The 20,059-nt window shown below is 41.6% G+C and overlaps 1 protein-coding gene across 1 annotated transcript in view; it reads right to left on the minus strand.

The window, feature by feature from the left end:
* CACNG6 (calcium voltage-gated channel auxiliary subunit gamma 6) overlaps positions 1 to 20,059 on the minus strand; it is a 203,597-nt gene that overhangs the window by 20,919 nt on the left and 162,619 nt on the right. The window contains exon 2 of the mRNA XM_053690661.1: positions 3,848 to 3,922. Coding sequence (XP_053546636.1) covers positions 3,848 to 3,922 — 75 coding nt within the window. The remainder of the gene's footprint in view (positions 1 to 3,847; positions 3,923 to 20,059) is intronic.

The raw sequence follows: 20,059 nt of genomic DNA on the forward strand, positions 1-20,059 counted from the left end.
ATAACAGCTATATCTGTAATGTTCTTATTTTTTAAAAGTATATTAAAGACATCCCTTTGTTTATAAAATAAATAAAACTAATATATATATATATATATATATATGCATTTTAATAAATATTGTAAATAATTATTATAGATTTACTAAAATATTCTAAAAAAAATCAGTAGAATATATATATACTATATATATATATATATATATATATATTTATATTATATATATATATATAGATAGATAGATAGATAGATAGATAGATAGATAGATAGATAGATAGATAAAAGATAACTAATTCTTCATGTGCGCTATCTCAACACCATATTACACCTTCAGCGTGCAACCTGGAGCGTGTTACGCTTTCAATATTCTTCATATAAAAAATATTCTTTGTTTTTTAATATATATATATATATATATATATATAATGTTAATGTAAAAAAAATATATATATATATATATATATATATATTTATCTATACCTATATATCTATATGAATATATACAGGTATAGGGAAAAACAAGCCATCTGGCCTGTCTAGATTTGTTTATGAACTACACAATGAGTTATTTTCTCTATATATACAGATAAATATAGGAATATCTATTTAAATACAAAGAACACCCTACATAGAGAACATTAGAATGTGAAATATTCACAGAAAATATTATTATTTAGACACATATATATATATATATATATATATATATATATATATATATATATATATATATATATATATATATATAATAGCCCTTTGCAGTCAAATACATGGCCCTATACCATATAACATACAAATAGTTACAAATAGTTTTAATATTTCTATGAACATTTTTTATCAGATAGTGTTTATATGAGCGTAACTGTTTATTTAAATATATTTACATTGTGTTTGGTGCAACTTTTAATTTAGCAGCAAAGTCCATTTACGCAAGGTCTTCAGTCTCTCTAACCTGACGCAATTGCACTTGATGGGCAGAGCAATGGCAGTTATTTATAGAAAAACACAGGTTTTGCTTATGTGCACAAGAAAGGCAGGGCTAACCCTAGCGGAATGACAGTTGTAATTCCAGTGTGACATGTAATAATAATAAATGAAGTGAGACTAAAAAAAAATCATGGTCTCACAGATGTCCTTAAACCATCTTTCAACCTAAAACTATCTATAATACTAGTTTGGTTTTCTATTGTCATTTTATTTTATAATATTCCCTAAACTTTCTGTCGATGATACTGTTTAAGTGGTGTGTTTATTTAAATAAAAAGGTTTGTTATGCTTATCAAGTACCTGTACAGATTATTCTTTTCTTATCTTTGTGCAGGAGAGCTGGCTAAAAAAAGATTTTCAGGAACATCTTTTACATTAAAAAAAAAATAAACAAATGGCTATTGTGAAAAAATTATGTTTTAAAAATATTTTAATTATATGTGATAAAGCTGCATAAATGGGGTCTTCAGAGCTGTATTAAGAAAATTCTTTGTTTATTTGAAAAAAGGTAACAAACAAATATGAAGAAATACAATCTTTTTAAAATGTTAGTTATTTAATGGTTTATATTCAGTTTTATGTACATTTTGGCATTGAATGCAGTAGTCATTTAAAAAAACGGTCACACTAAAATAAGTCACAAAAATTTTAAAATATACATAAAACAGCGTGACAACATTTTTGAATGATCAAAACAAACGAATATAAATGTTATATGAAGTGCACAATTAGATTTATTTATTTATTTATAAAATATTTTACCAGGAAGGATACATTAAGATTTCTCTCGTTTTCAAGTATGTCCTGGGGTAAAAATATTTGATTTGCAGTGCATAACCCTCTTTAGAATGTATAAATATAAAAACAATTTAAAGAGTCAAAATTAAGTTGTGATGTGTAAAAAACCTTTATCTTAGCGCTTTTATATGACCCTCATTTATATCCCCATGTGGTGGGAGCCACAGTGGGGTAATGCAGCTAAAATAATGATTGTTTCTGAGCACTTTCAACTTTCATTAGGCAGAATCAATGACGCAGTTCAGTGTACAAAGGTCATGATACTCAACTCCCCCAGCCAATAATGCTCCAAAAGTGATTTATCAGAGCTGTCCAATAGCTATTTTGGTATCAGCTTCACCCCCTACACTCTACACCACAGTTATTAAGCCCAGCAGCTAGATAACCATAGGGTTAATCACAATCCTTTAGAAAATTTTATCTAATGTTTTTTATTCTACAACATTCACCATTAAAGGGACACTAAACCCACATTTTTTTCTTTTGTGATTCAGATAGAGCGTGCAATTTTAAGCAACTTTCTAATTTACTCCTATTATCAATTTTTTTTGTTCTTTTGCTATCTTTATTTAAAAAGCAGGAATGTGAAGCTTAGGAGCCAGCCCATTTAGGTTCAGCATCCTGGATAGCGCTTACTTATTGGTGGCTACATTTAGGAAACCAATAAGCAAGCATAACCCAGGTTCTGAACCAAAAATGGGCCGGCTCCTAGGCTTTATATTCCTGCTTTTTAAATAAAGATAGCAAGAGAACAAAGAAAAATTGATAAGAGTAAATTAGAAAGTTTCTTAAAATTGCATGCTCTATCTGAATCGTGAAAGAAAAAAATGTTGGTTTAGTGTCCCTTCGTTAGATAAATCCCTTTGTTAGATAAATCCCTTTGTTAGATAAATCATTTGATAGAGTTTTCTAATGGAAAATATATCATTCTATATAAAATCCCACATTTTTCTTTCATGATTCAGTTAGATCATGCAATGTTAAACAGCTTTCCAAGATACTTCTATTATCACATTTTTAGTTTTCTCGATATCCTTTGTTAAAAAGCAGGAAGGTAAATCAGGAGTGTGCATGTGTCTGCATCATTTTTGCAAGAATGATATCAATTAGCAAGAGCACTGGCAACACTGTTTCTTGTCATGTTGTGCTCTGGACATGTGCAAGCTAAATACCAAAAAAGAATAACTTGAGAACAAAGCAAATTTGACAATAGAAACTTTGTTAAAATTGTATGCTCTTTATGAATCATGACAGAGTGAGCTTATGTTCTTGTTAAATATAAAAAAACAAATACAAATTGTAACTTAACACTGCCGTTAGTGCAACCACTGCTGCTGCACTGCAGTATTTTTTTTTTACAATTATAATCCTTTTAAAATCCTTTAAAAAATATATATTTTAAAGTTAGTGCCTCTAAATTAACAAAGCATTTAGTAAATCAATTCAAATGTGCAAATACTCAATACACTATTATTGTATGAGAGCTGATTATTTGGTGAGAAGTAATGTTTGGAATGGTGATAAAAGAGAGTCGAATGTTCTTCAAACACGTGTTTAGATCATGCTAGCTCCCTAGAAGAAAATGTTCTACATTTGACTTTTACTTTGCAAAGACGGCAAACTCATTCAGAGCTAGTTAGTGACTGTTGTTGTAATATGATATGGTGACAAATTAGCAGGTCAATTCTGCTGTGCACTAGCTATCTCTTGAGACTCATTCTGATCTATTGACATCTTATTTCATCAATAGATGCTATTTTAAGGGAACCTCAACAATGCACACATTTCATGTCACCCTTATTAACCATTAGTATAAATTTAAAGTCTTGACACATACTATTTCAGAGTTCATTATTTAATGAATTATTTAGAAACCCAACAAAATGTTACATCAGTTTTGAAAAGCATTCATTTCAGTACATGTTAAATTTTTATGTGCGTGACATTTATTATGATTTTGAATAACATGCTAAACATAAAACATTAATTAGGCATCAATAAATGTTTCATGTCATTAATATTTCAATTCCACTAGAAATAAATGTAAGGAAAAAAAGGCTTACCCTTGTGTGTGACACGTTGAAAAATACGTGCGTTTTCTCCTGTAGTAAAAAACTTGAAATATGAGCAATTAGAATCTATAAGAGAAAAGAAAATACAAAATATAAGTAAGATATAACTTGAAGCAATCAAAAAGATTAGTTTTTTTATTGTGTTGTTCTAATGCAAATCTTGGAAGTAAATGACATTTCTGATCAAGGAAAATCTTTAATTTATAACGTAAAAATTATAATTAATAATGGTTAAGGGCTAGATTAAGAGTGGAGTGCTATTTAGTGCTCCCACTCATGAGTTAAAGGGACAGTCTACACCAGAATTGTTATTGTTTTAAAAGACAGATAACCTTTTTTTACCCATTCCCTAGTTTTGCATAACCAACACAGTTATATTTATATATTTTTTCCCTCTGTGGTTATCTTGTATTTAAGCCTCTGCAGACTGCCCCTTTATTTCAGTTCTTTTGACAGACTTGCAGTTTAGCCCATCAGTGATGGCTCCCAGGTAACTTCATGTGCACAAGCACAGTGTTATCTATATTAAAAACATGAACTAACACCCTCTAGTGGTGAAAAACCTGTTAAAATGCATTCTTAAGAGGCGGCCTTCAAGGTCTAAGAAATTAGCATATGAACCTCCTAGGTTAAGCTTTCAACTAAGAATACCAAGAGAACAAAGAAAAATTGGTGATAAAAATAAATTGGAAAATTGTTTAAAATTACATGCCCTATCTGAATCATGAAAGTTTTTTTTGAACTAGACTGTCCCTTTAACTTCACTAGATTGAGGCTTTTTGCATGTCAGGTACAAAGTTGAAAGTAAAAAGTTTGTGCACAAGCGTAAACCCGAAGCATGCAAAAAAATATTGAAACCATGTTAAATTCTACAAATATTCAAAATAATCCATAGTACGCAAATGTGTGCTGATATTACAAGATAGGCTTTATGTGAATGCAACCAAGTGTTCGCATTGCCAGGAAGTCTTGCGCTCACAAGAACGCGTTTCCATAGGCTCTGATGGGAGCCTTGCGCTCATGCCTTGAGACACAGCAAAGTACCTAGCGCAGCGCAGGGGGAAATTCATGCAGTATTGGGCAGCAAAATAAAATAATATATGAATATATACATATATATTTATGTGTTTATATGGTTATATACACATATAACACATACATCTATATGAGCAAATACATACTGTATATATTTATAGTAAAAACACAGTCCCCCATTTACCTCTATGTAAAGGCACTTTCAGTGTCATTTTTTTTTCTTCAAACACCCCACATCCCCTCATTTTAACCCCTTATAACTGCTTTGTGCAGTGTTTTATTAAAAAAAAATTAACACTTATCTGACCTCTGGTTAACTATGCTAAGTCTGACCTCTGGTTAATTGTGCTAAGTCTGACCTCTGGTTAACTATGCTAAGTCTGACCTCTGGTTAATTGTGCTAAGTCTGACCTCTGGTTAATTGTGCTAAGTCTGACCTCTGGTTAACTGTGCTAAGTCTGACCTCTGGTTAACTGTGCTAAGTCTGACCTCTGGTTAATTGTGCTAAGTCTGACCTCTGGTTAACTGTGCTAAGTCTGACCTCTGGTTAACTATGCTAAGTCTGACCTCTGGTTAATTGTGCTAAGTCTGACCTCTGGTTAACTGTGCTAAGTCTGACCTCTGGTTAATTGTGCTAAGTCTGACCTCTGGTTAACTGTGCTAAGTCTGACCTCTGGTTAATTGTGCTAAGTCTGACCTCTGGTTAACTGTGCTAAGTCTGACCTCTGGTTAATTGTGCTAAGTCTGACCTCTGGTTAACTGTGCTAAGTCTGACCTCTGGTTAATTGTGCTAAGTCTGACCTCTGGTTAACTGTGCTAAGTCTGACCTCTGGTTAATTGTGCTAACTCTGACCTCTGGTTAACTGTGCTAAGTCTGACCTCTGGTTAATTGTGCTAACTTTGACCTCTGGTTAACTGTGCTAAGTCTGACCTCTGGTTAATTGTGCTAAGTCTGACCTCTGGTTAATTGCTGTTTGCGGCGGTGGGGCGAAAGTGGTCATGGCCGGGCGGGAGCATGGGTGTGGCCGGCGGGAGTGTGGGCATGACCGGGCGTGACCGGGCATGGTTGGGGGTGTGGCGGGGGCGTGGCTGGGCATGGTCGGCACGAGAGAGAGGGGAGAGAAATAGAAAGAGAGGTGGAGAGACAAAAAGAGATAGGAAAGAGCTAAAGAGAGAGAAAAAGAGAGGGGGAGAGAGAGAGAGTGCAAAAGAGAGTGGGGAGAGAGAGCAAAAGAGAGGGGGAGAGAGAAAATAAGAGGGGGAAATAGAGAGAGCAAAAGAGAGGGAGGAGAGAGAGCAAAAGAAGAGAGGGGGAGAGAGAGCAAAAGAGAGGGGAAGAGAGAGAGCAAAAGAGAGGGATGGAGAGAGAGCAAAAGAGAGGGGAAAGAGCAAAAGAGAGGGGGGGGGGGAGAGAGAGCAAAAGAGAGGGGAAAGAGCAAATAGATGGAAAAGAGAGAAAAAGAGAGAGGGAGAGAGAGCAAAATAGAGGGGGGAGAGAGAGCAATATGGAGAGAAAGAAAAAGAGAGGGGGAGAGAGAGAAAAAGAGAGGGGGGAGAGAGCAATAGAGAGTGGAGGATAGAGAGCAATAGAGAGGGATGGAGAGAGAGAGAGAGCAAAAGAGAGGGGAGAGAGACAGAGCAAAAGAGAGGGGGGGAGAGAGGGGGAGAGAGAGAGAAAAAGAGAGGGGGAGAGAGAGCAAAAAAGAGGGATGGAGAGAGAGCAAAAAAAGGGGAGAGAGACAGAGCAAAAGAGAGGGGAGAGAGAGCGCAAAAGAGAGGGGGAGAGAGCACTAAAAAGAGGGGGAGAGAGAGCGCAAAGAAGAGGGAGAGAGAGAGAGAGAGTACAAAAGAGAGGGGGAGAGAGAGAGAGCACAAAATAGAGGGGGAGAGAGAGCGCAAAAGAGAGGGGGAGAGAGAGCGCAAAAGAGAGAGAGAACACAAAAGAGAGGGGGGAGAGAGCATAAAAGAGAGGCGAGAGAGCGCAAAAGAGGGGGAGAGAGTGCAAAAGAGAGGGGGAGAGAAAGCAAAAGAGAGGGGGAGAGAGGGAGCAAAAGAGAGGGGGGAGATAGAGAGCAAAAGAGAGGAGGGAGAGAGAGAGCAAAATGGAGGTGGAGCAAGAGAGAGCGCAAAAGAGAGGGGGAGAGAGCACAAAAGAGAGGGGGAGAGAGCACAAAAGAAAGGGGGAGAGAGAGCAAAATAAAGGGGGGAGAGAGAGAGCAAAAGAGAGGGGGGAGAGAGAGAGCAAAAGAGAGGTGGAGTGAGAGAGAGCGCAAAATGAACCACCAGTCTTTAGTCTTCCCAGTGTTACAACACACCTTTCAGTAGCAAAAAATTGAGAATAAAAATAATTTTCAAAACCTTTACAAATCTTCTCATCTCAATGATAAAAAAAAGAGTTAAAAATAATAACTAAGCTACATACAACATATTCATAACTTGGACATCAGCAGTGATTTGGAACCTGCGATACTTTAAAAAATCATCAGTAAGCAATGCATACTTTAATTTTCCAACTTTTTCATGATAGCTATTGCTAGTCAACCCATAGTCAGCACAGATTTCTTACTATATAATTAAAACATAATCATAGAGGCTGTACTTAGCTCTTTGAAAAAAAAGTTGTGTCTGGGGAAATATTTCAGTATGACAACCTAAAAAATCTTCATAATCAAAGCAAAGATTTCCAATAACCAAATTCTCTAAAAACAATTTTAGATCTTGATAGCAATTATTGTCCTTTGTGAAGATAACTCTGTTGACTTAATGGGGGCCTATTTATCAAATGTATGTTGGACCTGATCCGACAGTGTGGATCAGGTCCGACAGACATTGCTGAATGCGGAGAGCAATACGCTCTCCATACTCAGCATTGCACCAGCAGCTCACAAGAGCTGTTGGTGCAACACAGCCCCCTGCAGACTTGCAGCCAATCAGCCGCCAGCAGTGGGTGTTAATCAACCTCGATCGTACTCGATCGGGTTGATTTCCGGCGATTCCTGTCCGCCTGCTTAGAGCAGATGGAAAGGGTTATGGAGCAGCGGTCTTTGTGACCGCTGCTCCATAACTTGGAATGGAGCTTGATGGCCAGTGTTTCTGGTGAGTCTTCAGACTCGCCAAAAACACGGGCCGTTAAGCTCTGTTCGGAGCTTGATAGATAGGCCCCAATATATGTGAAAAGATTATTAAGAACTGAATATTGGATTGGATTTTAGTCTAGCTGAACAGCTTATATTTTCTTTCTTCTCCTTCTTCTTCTTCATTAAAGCCCTTGGAGATGAGTGTAGATAAATCATGCACTATTCTATGTTTAAGTGAGAGTTTCAATGAAGATAGATGACTATATGGTTACACATGACATACAATGAACATATTCATTATATACCTCATACTGTTGTTATTTCCAGGACTTTATTCCTACACCCAAGGACATGAAAGACAATAATATGTTGGGAATGATTTAGATTTTTTTTTAATGCTTTATTGGCATGGTGTGCATGCACACTGTTCACACATGGGTGCTGATGATTAGTAGGTATGCTCTGTGCTTGGCACCTGTGTTAGTGCTGAGATAGGTGTGGATCTTGGCGTTAAAAATAACGTTCTAAAGCAACGCTTTTTTAACTCTTCATTAGCTGTTTAAGTATTTTTTGCATAATGATTCAAGATTCTGAAAACTGATTTTGTAAATGTTAATTAATTATTACAGGAACAAATTCTCACGTCTCATAATTCAAAATCTTGAATTATTCATAAATCCAAACTTCTTCATTCATATTTTTTTTAAAGTAAAATTATTAAAAGTTACAATTTCCCCCCCGCTAGTAAGTCACAATCTTCCCTGCCTGCATCTTTTGCATTTCACAACAAAAAAAAGAAAAGAAAAACAAACAAAGATTATTTAAATGACAACTATTACATTTCTGATTACATTTCTGTACTCTGTTGGTACTATGTATACAAAAGTAAAACAAATTGTATAAAACCACCTTTAGGTTGGAGATATAAGTTGTATTATGACATGTAAATATGACCTAGATTACATGAAATATTGTTATTTACACATTGGGGCCGATTTATCAAAGCTTCAACTGATAATACGATGGAATCCGCTTGAATCTCACGTCATATTTAACACAAATTGAATCCGCCATAATTAACAAAGCATCAACATCGTCAAATGTTAAAATGTGTGACGTAATATACGCTCTCGCGATCTCAATCCGACGCAGATCGATTCTATTTGACCCTCTTCCCAATTTATCAAACATTCAACAGGTACGCTCGCGTCTTTTCCACCGCAGCATACCTATCGTTCAAACTGCCACCCTTGAGGCTGCGAATGCCATAGAAATCATTGGGACTCTGAAAACCCAGAAAGGTTATGTTAGATGCTGCAAGAGAATGAAGCTTATTACATATTTATGTAAATTAGAAAGAAGATTACAATTGTATACTCTTTCTAAATCACACAGACAACAAAGACGAGTGTTCAGTATCTAAAAAATATGTTAAATAATATTATTAATATAATCACATTTAATTTCACAGGACAGATTCATTTTCAAAAGTAGTTTTGATGACAGGTAATGTCTATAAATACATTGCATACTATAGCTAACTTCCTTCCATGTTTAACGCATGTAATACAAGTCCCACTGCATTTCATACCAAATTTGATGTAATACTTCGCACCAAATTGGAAACAATACTCAAACTCCTAAACAACCCACAAACTAGTGAAATTTTATGAAATCCGCCAATAAATCTTTTGACTTCATAATGAATTTTACCAAAGCAAAAAGATGGTACAGAAAAGGCCCCGGATGACAAAATGGAAGAAGGGCACCTGTGACCCCACTTCCCCCCAAGAGTGGATTATTCCAGTGGGGTGGGGTTGGGGAACTTTGATAAGTCCCAGCACTGGAAGTGAGGTCACAGGTGCCTTTCTGGAGCAGCACGGTAGGAGGTGTGTTGCACTGACTTACCTGAAGATGGAGGCCTTGTTGCAGGAGTTGCTGTCGGCGGCAAGGAGGAATGGTGAAGGATGGATCCGGCAGCAGTTATCCACGGCTGGGGAGGCAGCCACAGCAGGTCCGATGTTGGAGGCAGCAGTCAGGAGCGGAAGACGGCCGGCCAGGAGGTCGAGGCCACCGGAACGCTTGAGCCCGGAGGTCGGCAGGAGAAGATCTGCTCGGGAGAGGAGTCAGCCGGCAGGTCCACAGGAGCAGGCGAGGCTGGAGAGCGGCGAAGGTCAACGGTCCGGAGCGGGAACGGAGGCCCAGTCGCGGGCGGCGCTGAGGTCTGACATCATCATGGCATGTCAATGGGCGGAGCCTCGGAAAACGAGAGGATGCGGCAGATCAGGACGGACCGGGAGAAGAGCTCGGGAGTCAGGTAAGTGGCTGAGTTATCAAAGTATGGGGGCCTAACAGCTGAGCTATCGCAGATGATGACACTAGAAGTAAAAAAAAAAAAAAAAAAAAAGGGGGGCAGAAAGGCAAGGCCAGTTAGCGGGTGTTAAGCAAATAGCTTAGTGTTTAGCATATGGTTTAGTACCTGTAGGTTTATGGTTTGAATCCCTATACTTAAAAAAAAAAAAAAAAAAAAAATAGAAATAATGTTAGAGATGACAGTGTGGTGCCCAAAAAGGCCGGGGGGGGGGGGGGAGGGAGTGATGCCGGGAATAAGGCAGAGTCGGTGAGGGCCCTGGGGAATGGGCGTGATGAGCCCGGGGACATGTGTGACCACGGCCGGGGGGGGGGGCCTTGTTTCGTCGCGGGTTATGATAAAGCTAGGGGGCATAGAGGCACGCGCAGGAATGAGGGGACATTAATGTTATATTGGGGTTGGCCGGGGATGAGGCTGCAGGGGGAAGGGGGTGCCGATAGGGCCCCGCGCGGTTTCACATGGCGGGCTGGAGGCAACTAGGGGTTTTTTTCAGGACGGTACTACTTTTGCGCCGTGCCATAAAAAAAAAAGAAACAATAGGAAATAAGCAAAACCCGGGTATGAACTGTAAAAACAAGAATGGGATGGGTCCTGTTGTTCATTTGACCAAACTTAGGGCCGGAGGTAATTGGGTTTCAGGATTTAGTCATTGCCCCCCTCTAGATTGGGGCAGGCAGATCTGGGCGGGGTTTGGATCTGGGGGGGCAATGCCTGCTGTTGTAGCTTAGGGGTTAGCATGCCAGCTGCAGACTCGCAAGGTTGCAAGTTCAAATACTGCTTGGGTGCTCTTTCTGATGAGGGGTGGGATTGTATCAGCATTAAAAGGTCAGCGAAGTTGGGGGGGGTTTAGTTTGCTGAGGAGGGCGGGTGGTTGGTTGCGGTCTTAGGGGCAGGTAGCGGGGGTCTCTACAGTTGGGGGCATTGTTGCCCAAAAAAAAAAAAAAAAAAAAGGGAATGAATGGAGTCGAAATGAAGGGGTGTGTGTGTTCATTCCAGGTATGGACAGTGTTGACGATTTGTTGTGTATTGCAGGTGGGACCGGGGGAGAGCTGAGAGAGGAGGCTCTGGACACCTCTGAAGGAGTCATCCCAGCACAGCAGGACAGGTTTACGGAGCCACCACTCAAGCTCAACGCCAGTGGTGACTTCGCGGATGAGGAGGAGGATCCCTTAGAAGGCACCTCAGCAGGACCAAGAATGGCGAGTCAGGTAGGAGATCTGTCCACCTTGGCGCAGATCTTACAGCTATTGTCTCCTCAACGGAGTGGGGGGGGGCAGGGGACGGGGTCTCAGAGGGGAGGGTTAGGGGGGCTTCTGAGGGGAGAGAAGTTATAGCTATATCTAAGTTACAGGCACCAGTAGCAGGAGGTAGGACAGATCGTGGAGTTATGCAGCTGGACAGGATGGCAACCACAGGAGGAGGCAGGAGGTCTAGGTCGCCGCGAAGGAGGACAAGAGGAGGCGGATCATTGGCATCGCCCACTTGGGCCAGAGTGGATAGGAGTCGGGACCAGAGCAGGTACGGCAGAGGGAGATCTCCTGCCGGGAGGGAGACGGTTCGGAGGAGACTGGACGTGAGCAGAGGAAGGGAGGAAGAAGGCAGGGGCAGAGGCCACAGGGATAATGCAAGGCCGGTTCGAGAGGAGCCCACAGAAGCAAGGCCGGTACAGGAGGAGCGCACAGAAGCAAGGCCAGTACGAGAGGAACGCACAGGAACGGTGCAGCAGCCAGCAGGTGAGATGGCTGGTGGGGCACCAGGTGTGAATGTGGCTGTGCCTGGTGAGAGGGAAGCGTTGGTTTCAGGTTTAAAGCTTTACTTGCGTCTTTGGAAATCCCAGGTGGGGGGACCTCGGTGGCGGCGGCGTGGGCCACGCCAGGGCTTACCCCGGCTGTGGCAGGGTTGCAAGTAGCGGCGGCAAGCGCGGAAACCTTGGCGAGCAGTGGGGGAGAGGTAGTTAGGGTGCCAGAAGGGGCGCTGCGGAGACCATGTCTCTGTTCGATCGGCCCTTTAGGGATTCACTTAACCAGTGAATTGAGCGAAAAGATTGGGAAACGGGAGTATATAGAGATTTTCTCCCTGTTGCCTCTGGAGCATGTTTTAGAGGTAAAGGAGGATGAAAAGGAAAAAGGGAAAAAGGAGGAGGAGGAACAGAAAAAGCGCTGGCGCAAATTACCAAAGACTTTTAGTAATTGGTCATGTGCCTTCGGCATCTTGGCAAGTGTCACATGCGAGAAGTTCCCGGATCAGGGGGCTCCCTTGTTTTGTTATTACGACAAAATTTCCAGTGCGTACAGGACCTACGGGGGAATGGCTTGGTGGCGGTACGATGAGGGCTTTAGGCAGCGTTTGGCGGTTCGTCCGGAGATGCGGTGGGGCGACAGAGATCTGAGCATTTGGCTCGAGATTATGACCCCCTTGAGGGGTAGTCATTCCATTCAGGGCTATGGGCAAACGGCTGGGAGCGGAGGCACTGGAGGGACTGGATCAGCCCTCAGAAAAGGAGTATGTTTCCAGTTCAACGACGGGCAATGTAAGTTTGGGGCCTCGTGCAAATACAAGCACAAGTGTTCGGGGTGCGGGGGTGTACACCCTTTCGCGAAATGCTTCAAGAAGGGTAAGCAAGGGACCCGGTCAGGGGACATGGGTCCAGCGGGCACGGACACCGGTAAGGGTCAAAAAGATGGCCCAATGGTTAGAGGCTTACGCCAATAAGCGCGGACGCGCGGAGGATGCCGAGCTGCTACTTACGGGTTTTAGCTCAGGCTTTATGATTCCATATAGGGAAGAACGGATGGAGGGTGTCCCGGGTAATTTAAAGTCAGCTAGGGAACACCCGGGGGTTCTAAGAGAAAAAATTGAGAAAGAGGTTCGATTGTTTAGAATGGTGGGTCCATTTGTGGAACCCCCATTCACGGACCTAAGGGTATCACCGTTGGGGGTGGTCCCTAAAAAGGCCCCGGGTCAATTCCGCATGATCCACCACCTGTCTTACCCTAAAGGACTGTCGGTCAATGACGGCATTGATCCGGAATTGGTTGCGGTAAAATATGCGTCGTTCGACAAGGCGGTGGGGTTAGTGAGAGCGGCGGGTTATGGGGCTTTAATGGCGAAAGCTGATGTTGAGTCTGCTTTCCGTCTGCTCCCGGTTCATCCAAGGTGTCATCATCTGTTGGGATGCAGAATGGACGGAGCCTTTTTTGTGGATCTATGCCTCCCGATGGGATGTTCAATTTCATGTTCCTATTTCGAGAGGTTCAGTTCCTTCGTCGAGTGGGTAGTGAAGCAGACGGCGGGGTTTTCTTCTATGGTACATTACCTGGATTATTTCCTGTTTGTCGGTCCGGCCGGTTCGGCGGTATGTGATCGTTTGGTTCAGGCTTTTGGGCAGGTGGCGGGGTATTTTGGTATCCCGGTGGCCGCAGATAAATCAGAGGGGCCCACAACGTCATTGAGTTTTTTGGGAATCCAAATGGATTCCATTAAGATGGAGTACAGGTTACCGGAGGACAAGGTGTCTGACCTCGAAACGGTGATCGGCAGGATGCTGGCGAGGACAAAAGCTACCCTCAGGGATATTCAATCTTTATTGGGAAAGTTGAATTTTGCCTGCAGGATAATTCCCATTGGCCGAATATTCTGCAGACGTTTGTCATTACTGACAACTGGAGTTTCTGACCCAAGACACCATGTCAGGTTGACGGTGGAGGTCAAAGAGGACTTGAAAGTCTGGCGAACTTTCTTGGAGGAGTTCAATGGGCAAGTGATCATGCAGGAAATGGGCTGGTCGGACGACCAGCTGTGCTTATTCACAGACGCTGCAGGAGCTCACGGTTTTGGGGCCTACTTGAACAGCCAGTGATGTGCGGGCAGGTGGCCCGAAGTATGGTCCGAGTGGGGTTTGACCAAGAACCTGACTTTCTTGGAATTATTCCCATTGGTTGTGGCATTAAAGATTTGGCCGGAACAGCTGGGCAACAAAAGGGTTTGTTTCCATTCTGACAACCAGGGAGTGGTATGGGCAATCAACCGTTTAACGGCAAACTCGCCAGCGGTGATAAGGCTCATAAGGGTGTTTGTATTGGAGTGCCTGAGATGCAACATATCTTTCAGGGCAGTGCATGTCCCGGGTCGGTTTAACGTTATTGCTGACGCTTTGTCACGATTTCAGTGGGACAGGTTCCGAGAAGTGGCCCCGGAAGTGGAGCAGGATAGAATCGCATGTCCCGAGGACTTGTGGTACCTGGGTTGCCAGGAATGTTAAGATTAATCAGAAGGGCATTGGCCCCTAACACATGGAGGGCTTACACCCGAGTGTGGAGGATGTGGGAGCGGGTGCTGCAGGAGGGGCAGTATCAAGGGTGCAGGAGGAGTGAATTCTTGTTATGGATGAGCTGGGTGGGTTCCTGGGAGAGGGAAGGGCTATCGCCCTCTGAAGTGCGGAAAAGGATGGCAGCAATGGCATTCCTTTTTTGATTGCTGGGTATGGAGGATCTTACAAAAAATTTTGTGACCCGGATGGCAGTCAGAGGGATGTGTAGAAAGTGATTCCGAACGGATGGTAGGAGGCCAGTTACGTTTGCGATTCTGCAGGGGTTGGTGGCGGAGCTAAGTAGGGTGTGTTCATCAAGGTATGAGGAGATGTTGTTCAGGACCGCTTTTGTACTGGCTTTCTTTGGAGTGTTCAGGGTGTCGGAGCTGTTGGGAAAAAACCGGTGGGATGTGAGTGGAATGCGTAGGCAGGACGTAGTGGTGACAGAAGGGGTAGTCGAGCTATGGGTCAGGAGGTCTAAGACGGACCAAGAGGGTAGAGGATCAGTAGTGGTGTTGCAGACAATTGGCAGGGAATGTTGCCCAGGGCTGTGAGGGAATACCTTGAGGTGGCCGGTACTGTAGCAGGCCCGTTGTTGGTTCATGCGGACGGGACGTCATTGTCGCGTTTTCAGTTTGTGGCAATAATGCGGAGGGTATTGGGATTAATGGGCATTGGGGGCCTGGAGTTTGGTTCGCATTCGTTCAGGATAGGTGCGGCGACGGAGGCGGCTAATTTGGGGTTGGAGGCTTCGGTGATTAGGAGGATTGGGAGATGGAGATCAGAGCGATTTCGGGGGTATGTGAGACCGGGTTTGGTGCCCCGAAACGGGGGGAACTGATAACGTTTTAATTTGTTTGACAGAGCCGGGGAAGTGTTGGTTCGTAGGACATTCCTATGTGTACTGGGTGAGGAAGGCAGCAGCAGTGAAGCCAGACGGGACCCAGTTGGGTTTTGACAGGGACCAGCTTTTCATCAGATGGTTTGGGATTCGGGGGATGAAATGGTCGCAAGTGGTGGGCACGGTGGTTGAGCATGCCAGGCTTTTCTGCCCCCCAAAGGTATTGGTGGTTCACTCTGGCGGAAACGACTTGGGATGTATGCCACAGAAGGAATTAATTGAGAACATAAAAATAAGTTTCGATAGATTGGGTCAGCTGTTTCCGGGTATGGTTCTGGTATGGTCGGAGATTGAGAGTAGGGTAGTATGGAGATCGGCGTGGGACGCAAAAAAACTGGAGGCTTCCAGACGGAAGGTCAATAGAACTATATCTGGGTACGTAAAGGGGCTGGGGGGTGTTGGTTTACGCCACGTAGAGTTTGAGGGGGAGTCGGGTAAATGTTTTTACCTAAAGGATGGAGTGCACCTCAATGAAGTAGGGTTACATTTATTTAATTTTACTCTTCGGGAGGGGATTGAAAAGGCCTTAGCTTTGGTTGGCGGTACTCACTAGGGAGCGAGTTGTGGAGGAAGTGCTTGCTAGTTTCTGTTGAGGCTTACGCCTAATGGAATATGGTGGCAGTTATGGGGGGTGTAAGCAAAGGAATGTGAGGAACGTCCAGCCCTGGAAGGGGTGGGGGCTTATGAGAAGATAAGAGCAAGCACTGAGATGGATTGTAAATATTGTTGAAAAGTTAAATAAAGATGTTAATTTATTGGTTTGTTTAATAAATAAGCTGCGGCCTTTTCTCTCCCAATTAGGTGTTGTGTGTATATTGACCAAGGAACGAATAGTGGGAAAATGTGGGGTCAAGAAAAGGCCCCGGATGACAAAATGGAAGAAGGGCACCTGTGACCCCACTTCCCCCCCAAGAGTGGATTATTCCAGGGGGGTGGGGTTGGGGAACTTTGATAAGTCCCAGCACTGGAAGTGAGGTCACAGGTGCCTTTCTGGAGCAGCACGGTAGGAGGTGTGTCCCGCCCTCCCTCCCTGAACGGTAACTAGGTGATGTCGCAGCGCAGGAGGAAGTGCTTGCTAGTTTCTGTTGAGGCTTACGCCTAATGGAATATGGTGGCAGTTATGGGGGGTGTAAGCAAAGGAATGTGAGGAACGCCCAGCCCTGGAAGGGGTGGGGGCTTATGAGAAGATAAGAGCAAGCACTGAGATGGATTGTAAATATTGTTGAAAAGTTAAAGATGTTAATTTATTGGTTTGTTTAATAAATAAGCTGCAGCCTTTTCTCTCCCAATTAGGTGTTGTGTGTTTATTGACCAAGGAACGAATAGTGGGAAAATGTGGGGTCATAAAGTTCATGCTGAGCATGGTTTGTGCTGAGAAAATGTAGTTGCACAGTATGTCTCAATGGATACTAATGCAAGGGAGCTCACTGTCACAACAGCTTATGCAATCATGTACTACTGGTAATGTAATATATTGTGTCAATTACAACCTACCAATGGGCCTCACAATATAAACGAACATAGCTGCACTACTGTGAGTTGGGTATACATTTAAAAAAACATTTTTTATATTAATATACTTAAAATATTATAATTTGGAAGGGGCCCCAAATATTCTGATGCTTCATTATATAAGAATGAAAATATGACAGCATACTGGATTATCTATTTTTGTCTACTGTTGACCAGGCAGATTTTAAGGATATCCATGTGTGAGCAAACGTGAATCATTAGATGTTCAGACACACAAATACTTGAAAATAAACAAAAAAAACATTAAAAAAAATAAATAAATCTGTGTCTAGGGGCCCAGATTATAAAAAACAATCATGGCTGCTATAAGAATACTTGCCAGTCCTTATATTTTCCTAGTGGAATTATCTAAAGACACTTTTTACCCTGACAACAGCCTACAGGGCGTCTTTATCCTTTTCATACAGGAAGGAGATGCATATATTATAAAAGTGCACAATGGGAATCGTAATTTAAAAATGAAAAAAAATGAATTATTAAACCATTTACACAAAAATACTCAGGAAAAAAATATATTTATTAAGGTGCATCAAAACTCATAACATAATTGCTCACCAAAATTTGTATTTCATCAAAAATATCAAATTTGTATGCAAATTACACAGAAATAAATCGTATAAAATGTGCACATCGTAAATCATAATTTAAGTATACTGTGAAAAAAAAATATATAGAAATTTGTACTTATATATGTACAAATTCAAAGTCTAATTATTGTTTTTTCATCAAATGAGCTGATCATGGGCGTTCCATGGGCATATTTGACATTTTTCAATCATTTCCACCTTACAGATCTCTTTGTTTTTTTCTCTAATTACTCTGAAAGAAAAACCTATGCATATGAAAATAACAGCAAATTTAAGGTACCCTGCACTGAAAACAGCGTAATTTGTATTAGGTATATGTAATGGAGTTTATAAACCGTTTTGCCTGAATGACTCTGAAAGGGTTAAAGTTTATCCTTTCTATAAAGATGTTGTGAGGGCCTGTAAGCAGTGCAGATACTACAGTCCTAATGGGATATTGGTGTCTGATATTTTTTAAAACTACTTAAAGGGACATGAAAGCCAATTTTTTTCTTTCATGATTTAGAAAGAGCATGTCATTTTAAACACCTTTCTAATTTACTTCTATTATCTAATTTGCTTCATTCTCTTGATATCACTTGCTGAAAAGCATATCTAGATATGCTCAGTAGCTGCTGATTGGTTGCTGCACATAGAGGCCTTGTGTGATTGGCTCACACATGTGCATTGTTATTTCTTCAACAAAGGATATCTAAAGAATTGAGCAAATTAGATAATAGAAGTAAATTGGAAAGTTGTTTAAAATTGCATGCCCTATCTGAATCAAGAAAGTTTAATTTTGACTAGACTGTCCCTTTAAGCCAACAGCCTTGCTCTCAGAAACTTTAACATAAACTGACAAGTATAACACTTAACAGTGTCAGCCAGTTAAAGAAACGCTTTCTTACCAGGTAGCTTATAGCTCTCAGCCACATGTCCTGCAGGTTCAGTATCTCTCCCCCTGTCTGTGGTAACCTGAGAGCAAAGCTGCTGGCTTAAGTTGTTTTAACTATCATCAGACACCTGTATTCCATTAGGACAGCAGTCTCTGGACTGCTTACAGACCCTCCCAGCATCTTGTCTATAGAAAGGATAATCTTTAACCCTTTCAGAGTCATTAAGGCAAAACGGTTTGTAAACTCCATTACATACCTCACCCTCAGAGTGTAGCCATAGGTACACTCTGCGCAGGAAACTCTTTGAGTCTCCCGGGAAAGGAAATCTGCATTCACGTGCAACTTTCCTGGAAGATGCATCACCTTAAATGTGATAGGTTGCAAGGTAAGATACCACTGAGTAATACGAGGATTGGTACCTTTCATGGCATGGAGCCACATAAGCAGAGCATGATCTGTAATAAGTGTAAATGGTCTACCCAACAAATAGTATCTAAGTGACTGGACAGCCAACTTCACAGCTAAACATTCTTTTTCAATAACAGAATAGGATGTCTCTCTAGGCAATAACTTTCTACTCAAATACAAAATGGGATGTTCACCATCTTCCTCTTCCAAGTGTATTACCATTGGAGATATTTTTCCTTTTTGTGGGATCTGATATATTTCACACTCATATTAGACCTAAATAGAGTAAACATAAAAAAAAGGTACTGCAAGAAAGAAGGTAGCATTTGTGAGAATAAGCAGATTGTGTTAATGGGGAAGAAATTGTTAATGAGTTGCAGAGTGAGTCACTGGAAGGTGATTTACCTGATTTGGACCAGGAACTAATCTGATTTTATGGGCCTGCAAAGAGAGGAAATTTCCCTTAGCAGAGTTTATGACAGTGTGTCCCTGGTAGTAGGGACAGCAGTCAACCCACAACAAGAAATCCATTACCACCATTTAAAACTCCAGGGTAATTAATTATATTGGGTGTCTAAAGACAAACACACTGGAGAATTTCACCACCAATCCTTCTCCATATAGAAAAGAGCTCATATGACTGTCGCATTCTGTTCCTCTATCAGGTCACCTATGCAGGGAGAAAATGTTGTTTCAGTTGCTGACCCGCTTCTTCTGGACAGAAATTTATAAGGAAGATGAAATCTTCTGTGCTTCTTGTCCTGATTGCCAGTTAGGTGCATCTAAAGGTACACAGACAGGTCAATTAGTTAATCTTCCTATAGTTGGCATACCATTTGGAAGGGGGGTTTATGTAGTAGGTCCTCTGGAAAAGTGTGCCTCTGGATATCAATATATACTTGTTATTGTTGATTATGCTACCAGATACACTGTCTATTTTTCTTATATCAACCTCAGCTAAGTTGATAGCCTCAGAATTGTTCTCTTGGGTAGGAATTCCAAGAGAGATACTAACAGACCAGGGCACCAACTTTCTGTCACATCTACTGAAAGAAGTATGTGAACTCCTAAAAATTAAAACCATTATGACATCAGTTTACCATCCCC

The sequence above is a fragment of the Bombina bombina genome, chromosome 8 (genome assembly GCF_027579735.1).
Source record: "Bombina bombina isolate aBomBom1 chromosome 8, aBomBom1.pri, whole genome shotgun sequence".
Lineage (NCBI taxonomy): Eukaryota > Metazoa > Chordata > Amphibia > Anura > Bombinatoridae > Bombina > Bombina bombina.